We start from the raw sequence: 7,565 nt of genomic DNA, 5'->3' as shown, positions 1-7,565 counted from the left end.
GTTATAAAACAAACAAGGGGATTTGAGATTTTGATGTGGATAAGGGCCAATTTGGATCGGTAAGCACATCGAATGGCATTAAGATTTTGATGGACAGCTTATTCATTCGGCTATACAGCCGGTAATACGGCAATGTGGTTGGATGTAAACCCCCAATGGACTCTAGTCTTGAACTTGTATTTTTTTATTTACCTTTTTATTTTAAAAACATAATATAACTTAATAATATTTTGTTTCTTTTTTCAAAAGATATTGAATATAAAATAATGAAATCTTAGGTTGGGGTAATCCAAAAATAACTCTAACTTTTATTATCTTGTCATTTATGTTTTTCTGTAAATAGGGATCTGTGCTGAAATCTAAACAGGGGAAGCCGACGAGTAGTTTGATCTCCGGTTTTCTAAATGAGGTTCTATTTTGTCTGGTTAAACAAATTGCAACTTAGTACCTGAAGTTATTTGAATCCCGAACCGATAGATTTACGTTTTACCAGTGGCATGCCAAGGTGGTTGGAGGCCTAAGGCGAATTAAAAAATATATATATTTTACATGATATCTTTTTAATATATATATATATATATGACACTAAAAAGTTTTGAATTATTACATAAAAAAAATTCACCAAACTTTTATAAACGAAAAAATTAAAATCATGATCAAAAAGTATGAATTTGTAGTATAAAAAAAAGATGCAGATTTTGGATTGAAATGTTGGTGGCTGTTAAAAAGGCAAATCTTATCGTTTAAATTAAATATAGTAAACCGGTAAAGGACTCAAGTCAATTCAGTTTTTCAAAGTCCGGATTGGTCCCAATGCCTTCTATCTTCTTAATATTCAAATTTTTATGATTTTTTTTACCAAATTATCAAACATATATAAAATAAATCTAACTCATAGCATATAGAAAGAAGACAAATGTAGATCAAATAGAAGACAAATGTAGATCAAATATTTGCAGGTTTTTAGAAGTAGAATTTTTATAGTTTTATTTATAAATATAGCAAAATTGATCATACACCTAGTTATTTTAAACTGAGGTGGAATTCAGAATCAAATAAAAATAAAAATCTAATCAACAGAATATGTTAACTACCATGTAAAATAATTTTTTTGTAATTGGGGGCTCTAAAATTTCTACAAAACTTGGGGGTCTTAGGCAAATGTCTTTTTCAAAAGGCTATAAGCACGGCTCAGCGTTTTAACTCAAATTTTCTTTTATCACCAGACTACTATCGCTTAATATTTTCACTGATGTTTTTGCAAATGCTACGCTTAATTTTTTCATTGATGTTTTTGCAAAAGTATTTCGAGTTTTTCTCTTTCAATATGCTACGGTATCATGTGTGTGTTTATATACACTCATGTGTGTCTTCTTCTGTGTGCTAGACTGCTAGTATTTCATTGTATTTGTATATTAGAACTTTAAAGAGTACATATCTAACCAACCACTGTAAGGTCGGATATTCGTTGACTTTGCCCCACGTTTATATCAATCAGAATCAAGTAGACTTGATATTCTTCAACGTTCGTTCAAGTGTTTTAAATAATTTCGTTTAAAGTTCTTCAAACTTTCTTTTCAACACTTTTCACCTCATAAAAGTTTGATTATCTCTTTTGGTTTATCTTCACCCAAAGGTTTATGTATCTAAGTTTACTGCGGATTAGTCTTTTTGGGTTAGCTTATAAGCTTGACTCCCAGATGGGATAACAAAATATAAGTTCATAAGAAAAAATTGGTAGTTTTACTCGATTTGTTATTTCTTTTCTTTTTCTTTTGTAACTGGCGATTTGTTATTTCTTTGGAAAATTAGTTTTAGACCTGAAACAAGATAAGAATTAAAAAGACTAAAAGGTTAGGAAAGGGAAGAGAAAGAAAAGGACAGCGATGGAGAAGGATTATCTTAGAGAAGGTGCATTTTGCCACACCAATCTTTCTTTGTCACTGTTAGTCAACTTCGCACCTCTTTTCCGCCCTTCAAGTTTTCATTTTGGTTTTGATTTTGAAAATTTGACATTGATCTTATGTATGTACATCCCACGAACTAGTGCTTTCAATAAAAGAAAATTCATTATGGGATGTGTAACAAATATAAATACATTAACCTCCAAGCCCTCTAAAATATAAACACTATAGAAAACAAAAAAGATGTGTTTTAGGATGCTTTTGTATTATAACTTTTGATGTAAAAAATTTAGGCTGCAAATGTGTTGTCTGTCATAGGTTTCTGTGTGCCATCAAACTAGAAGCAAATTAGGATCATTGTTTATTACTATTGGTTAATACTTCAAGCATGAATTTTGGTGTCAACACACTTACTATGTGTTCAAGTTTTCATGTCATTTAACTTAGAGCATCTCCGATATATATATTTCTATATTTTTCTCTAAAATAGAGATCTATATTATAGAAGTGATTTTAATCAATTGTATAACTTTATAATAGACTTCTTCTAGTTCAAAAGAACTATATTATATATATATATACATATACATTGGAGAAAATTCATCTATAATAAAAAATTTTTTATTTTAACGAGAAATATAAAGATGAAAATAAAGATAGATTGGAAATGGTCTTAATCTCCAATATATATATGTGTTTACTAATTTGGTGAGTTATGAGATATTTATGTTCTTTAACAAAAAAGTGTTGTCAACAAATTAAGTAGATAGTAATAAGAAGCTGGCTATAGTTTTTTGCTTGTTACCTAAAAAGGTTAAAAAGTTAAAGGAATAACATATTTTATTACAAATTCACTAAACCGCAATTGCATCCCGCTGACTTTCCAAATCAAAAGAGGTATCATTACGTTCAAAGCCTAACCCATTTTACCTGTTTTGGAAAGTTACTTGTTCATCCTGTTCTTAATTTCGGACTTAAGAGTCTTCCTATATCTAGCCAAATATATATATCGTGCTCGAGATAGACATCCACTCATTTTTACATACCTATAGCATTGAAGTGATAAAATTAAGGGAGAATTGCTAAAACCAACTTAAATATTCAATTCAAACCTAAAAGTGTATCCCACGTTGAATGAAATGCAAAACCAACCTAAAAGAGTGGTGAAAGTACTATTTAACCTTTATGATCAAACAAAAAAACAAAAATGTATTTTACGTTTCTATCATTCGGAAGTCTACACGTAATAAAAGAAATCAGCATATATATAGATTTCCTACGAAATTTACCTTGTCGGCTTATTTTGTAGTCTACACTCTAATTTGATCTAATAATTAAATTTTGAAAATGTATAAAAATAATTATTGTGATATTTTTAACTAATCATCAATAATATGAAGTAAATAAATTAAATTTTCATATAATTGAACAATTTTAAAGAATATATACTAATTTGGCTATCATGTGTTAGACAATGTTCATAGTTTAGAAACAAACGGTTCTAACATGTTATGTCTTTTAGTGGTTAATTTCATAGGATTAGATTTTAGATCTTGTTTTTTTTTTAACTTAAATCTGCATATTAATGTTTAGTAGTTTATATTTTGTATAACTGAGACTTTTTGATTATCAAGCAAAACATTTAGGGTTTGAGATTTGAGGTTTAGGGTTTCGTAGACCTACAATAAAGTCTATTTAGCTGGAGACGTCATTTTCGGTCTATTTTATTGGTGTTTACAAAAAATCTTTAATTTTAAATTAAATTACATATTTATACAGAAGTTATAGCATGATGACAAAAAGAACTATTAAAAATAAATAAAAAATTTTAGTAAATCATTTATTAATTTTTCTAAATAATAAACGGAAAAAGAAAAAAAATCGTTGTAGACTTACAAAGAAGTCCACACATCAAATTTAACCTAACAGGATTTAACCAATATAATGTTAACCTAATCGAATTTAAACCAAACTTTTTTTAACCTAACCAGAAAAGTTACCCATAATATAAATATGATTTGTTAAGCTTTTTTGGGGGAAAAAAGCCCTAATCCCTGCCGTTCTCTCTCTCATGGCGATTTTCGGGGAGATTTCTGGCAAACTCTAGCCACACCGTTTCCGCCGCTTAAGCTAGTCACTGTCCGCTCTGTCGCTCTGGTAAGTTAAATGTCTTCGGCTTCGTCTGCTCCGTCGCTAAAAAGTAACCACCTTTGCCTTTTTCTTTTTCAGATCTGAGCCGGCGACTGCCAACAAACAGTGCTTCTCGTCCAAATCTCTGCTTCCTGTCAGTCTCACGGCTTCTACTCTAGCCGGCGAACGAACTGTGTTTCATCTTTCCAGCGAACGAACGATACTTCATCTCTCTATGTCTTCTCTCGTTTAACTAATAACCTAACTAGTTGACTTATATTGTTGTAACCTCTCTCTTAGTTTGTTAACTAACCTATTAGTTTATTCTCTAATCCATTTTCTGCTTCATGTCAGTCTACTTTAAGGTAGACATCATTGTTGATATGTAGACATCTTTTTTGAATTGTTGTCTACTGTTTTGGCTTCGTATTTGAATTATAGACTTCTCGTGTAGACTTCATTTTGAATTGTAGACTTCTCTTGTAGACATCTTTTATTCATTTGCAGTTTTCTCTTGTATAATTCTTTGTTTGTGCCTTTTTGCTGCAGGTTTCAAAATTGATAAGCTTGATTTCCCACAGATGCTGTATATTGTAGGGCAGGAACCTTTTCTGAGTAAAAGCATTGCCTACTACAGCGATGACAGCAAGCACTTCCCTGCTCTTAAAGAAGCACTCAAGGCAGATGAATGGGAGGAGCTCAAGAACTCGAGATTAGGAGTGTTCTTAAAGTTCCACGAAATGAAGTTTGGATGGGCTTCCAGGGTGGTGCACTATATACTGTGTTTTCAGCTTGAGTGCAAGAAGAAGTATGAGTTGTGGAGACTCATAGGTGTTCAACCAGTGAGGTTTTCTCTGCATGAATTTGAAGAGATAACTGGTCTGAACTGCGAGTATGTGAAGAATCTCGAGAATCCGTTGGTTGAGGTAACGGATGACATGAAAGAATTTGGGGGCAGATGGGAGTGAATTTCGACCGGAGCCAAGTATTGATGAATTAACTGCAGCGTGTCAGATGTACAGAACATGGTCTCGAGATGATCGACTGCGTTTAGGGTATCTAGCCATCTACGCTGGCTTCATCGAAGCACCAAGAACCTCGTCACCCACACGGGCTAGCCTGGCTAGGTTAGTGATGGATCTAGATGCTTTTGAAGATTATCCATGGGAAAGAGTAGCGTTTAAATTCTTGATGGAGTCGGTGAAGGGTGTAGACTTGACAAAGACGTATGCTATTGAAGGCTTTGTTGAGGTTCTTCAAGTCTGGGTCTACAATTGTCTCCCTGAATTCAGAGCTGGGTTTGGTCAACATATAGAAGGTTTTCTGATCCCACCTCTACTTGCCTTCTTAGGTGGCAAAGGCAAGAGAAAGCTCCAGGAGAATATCCTGAAACAAGTATGCTTTGTATGTTTATATATAATTTGATTTAATGTGGACAAGTGGTTTTATACTAACTTAATAGTTTTATCTTCTGCAGACTAGGACTAACAACTTTACTGTGAAGGCTTACTCTGAAATGTTCCCTCGCTGGGATGGTGATCTGGAAGATGAGAAGGCTGATAACATAGTGAAGACAATGTTTTCTTCAGGCAGGGCATGGGAACAAATTCATTGGCCTCTTGTCGGAAGAAAACTGTGGACAAATGTGAAGGTAGAGATCCATCCGATGAAGACAGAAGCTGGTCAGATGGTGCGAAGCAAGAAGGCAGTGTCCCCTTCTCGCACAGAGTCTGAGGCAGAATCACGCAAGAAGGCTCGTGATTCCCCTGGCTTGGATACGGAGACCATGAAAGCAGAAATAGTTCGTTGGCTAACTGGCCTGACCTCTAATATGGTTGAAGGGATGAGCAGATGCGAGAACACTCTGAAGTCGCAATCCCGCATGATTAAGGGCCTTACTGCGAAGATGAGAGCTGTTGAGAAGATTGTGCGTGAAGGTTGGAAGGAAGACCAAACCAAAGCTGGTTCATCTACTGATGTACCTGAGGCAAACAAATCTGATGGAGACAAAGCTAAGGAGGACAGAGCTGAAGAAAGCAAAGCTAAGGAAAGCAAAGCTGAGGAAAGCAAAGCTGCGGTAACATCTCCCAAACCCATCAGAATGACAAGAGCCAAAGCTAAAGACGCCCAAGCCACTGTGGTTAGTACCTAAACATCTCCCAAACCAATCAATCCGAAAAGAGGCAAAAAATCAGGAAAAAAGATATAACTTGTTTGCATTTGCATTTGGAATGGTGGAACCTTTTTCATGTTGTTTTGGAACCTTGGAATATTAGCTTGTTTGGTTTGAAAAACGTGTGCATTTGAATGTTCTCTTTTGGTTTATACAAGATTGTAAAATGATGCATTTTGTTATTAGTGGTTGTTATTAATGTGTTCTTTTTACTGAAAACAAATGCAGAGTGAGAGTGAAAATGAGAATGGAGGCATAAGTGTTGTTGTAATGGATAAAGAACAATCGAACATTGATTATTGTTCTGTTAAAAAGCTGAAACAAGTTGGAAAACTGAGAGCTGCTCGCATTGTGGCCCGTGCTAAGAGTGAGAGGCAACGTAGGCTTGCTGCTACTCATCACTCTCCTTTTGATGGAAACAGCACGGCAAAGGTTATCATACCCAACCAGTCGAAGCGAGGCCAGGGATATAACCCATTTGCTAGTGTTGATCACCAAAAGCTCTTTGTTCTTCTTGATTGGGTGAAACTTGACCTGTAAATCATCTAACCTCATATAATTTATCTTTATATAAAGGACTTGGTAGTGTTTTATTTATTTAATTTGATTATTGACAGCAAATGGCGACAGAAGGTGCCTGGTTCTTCAAGTTTTTGGTTCTACACACTACTAACTCCTACAAAATGGTTGAGTGACACGGTATGTAGACTTCTCTCGCATGTAGATTTCTCTGATGTAGAAGTCTCTAATGTTGTAAATGCAGCACATGGATGCTGGAATTAATCTCTTAAGACTCTGATACACAAAGCACCCGGAATGGTTTAGGTCCGACAGAATTTGCATGTTGGATGTTGTATTTACTCAAATGTGGAAAGAAAAGTACTCAGAGTTTCTGGCCTCTCCTGCCAATCCTGGCGGCTCAGGTAAACTACTCCCTCCTGGCGCCTTAGACTACTACACATGCGAGGAACCAGCGTATTGCAGATCAAATAAGACATGGGCGCTGGAGATTGATGATATATATGCACCATTATTTGTCAAGAACAATCATTGGGTAGCTTGTTGGATATCAATCCCGAGGAGACACAGAGTGATTTGGGATAGTGATGTTGCTTACGCTAAGGATGCAGAAATTGCTAAGACCGTGAAGCCTATTGCACACATGATGTCGTATATGATGCATATGTTATCTACCGGTGAGGAGAGGAGTTGTACACTGTCGATTTCACACATTCAAAATTTGGAGTGCCACAAAAGATACAAAGTGGTGACTGTGGAGTGTATTGCTTGAAGTATATAGAATGTCATGCACTTGGCATGTCATTCCCACCTCATGAGTTGTGTGATAAGAAAATCAA

General features: G+C 34.9%; 2 protein-coding genes across 2 annotated transcripts in view; both read left to right on the top strand.

Moving 5' to 3' along the window:
* LOC106315086 overlaps positions 1-5,002 on the top strand; it is a 13,138-nt gene extending 8,136 nt beyond the window's left edge. Inside the window, exon 4 of the mRNA XM_013752855.1 lies at positions 4,584-5,002. Coding sequence (XP_013608309.1) covers positions 4,584-5,002 — 419 coding nt within the window. The remainder of the gene's footprint in view (positions 1-4,583) is intronic.
* Positions 5,003-5,048: 46 nt separating this feature from the next.
* Positions 5,049-7,006, top strand: LOC106315085. Its single transcript, XM_013752854.1, has 5 exons — positions 5,049-5,429; positions 5,512-6,174; positions 6,436-6,743; positions 6,825-6,906; positions 6,971-7,006. The coding sequence occupies exons 1-5, from the start codon at positions 5,049-5,051 to the stop codon at positions 7,004-7,006; spliced, it is 1,470 nt and encodes a 489-aa protein (XP_013608308.1).
* The last annotated feature ends 559 nt before the right edge of the window (positions 7,007-7,565 follow it).

The sequence above is a fragment of the Brassica oleracea genome, chromosome C9 (assembly GCF_000695525.1).
Source record: "Brassica oleracea var. oleracea cultivar TO1000 chromosome C9, BOL, whole genome shotgun sequence".
In the NCBI taxonomy this organism is placed as follows: Eukaryota; Viridiplantae; Streptophyta; class Magnoliopsida; order Brassicales; family Brassicaceae; genus Brassica; species Brassica oleracea.
This window is presented reverse-complemented; position numbering and strand designations above follow the sequence as displayed.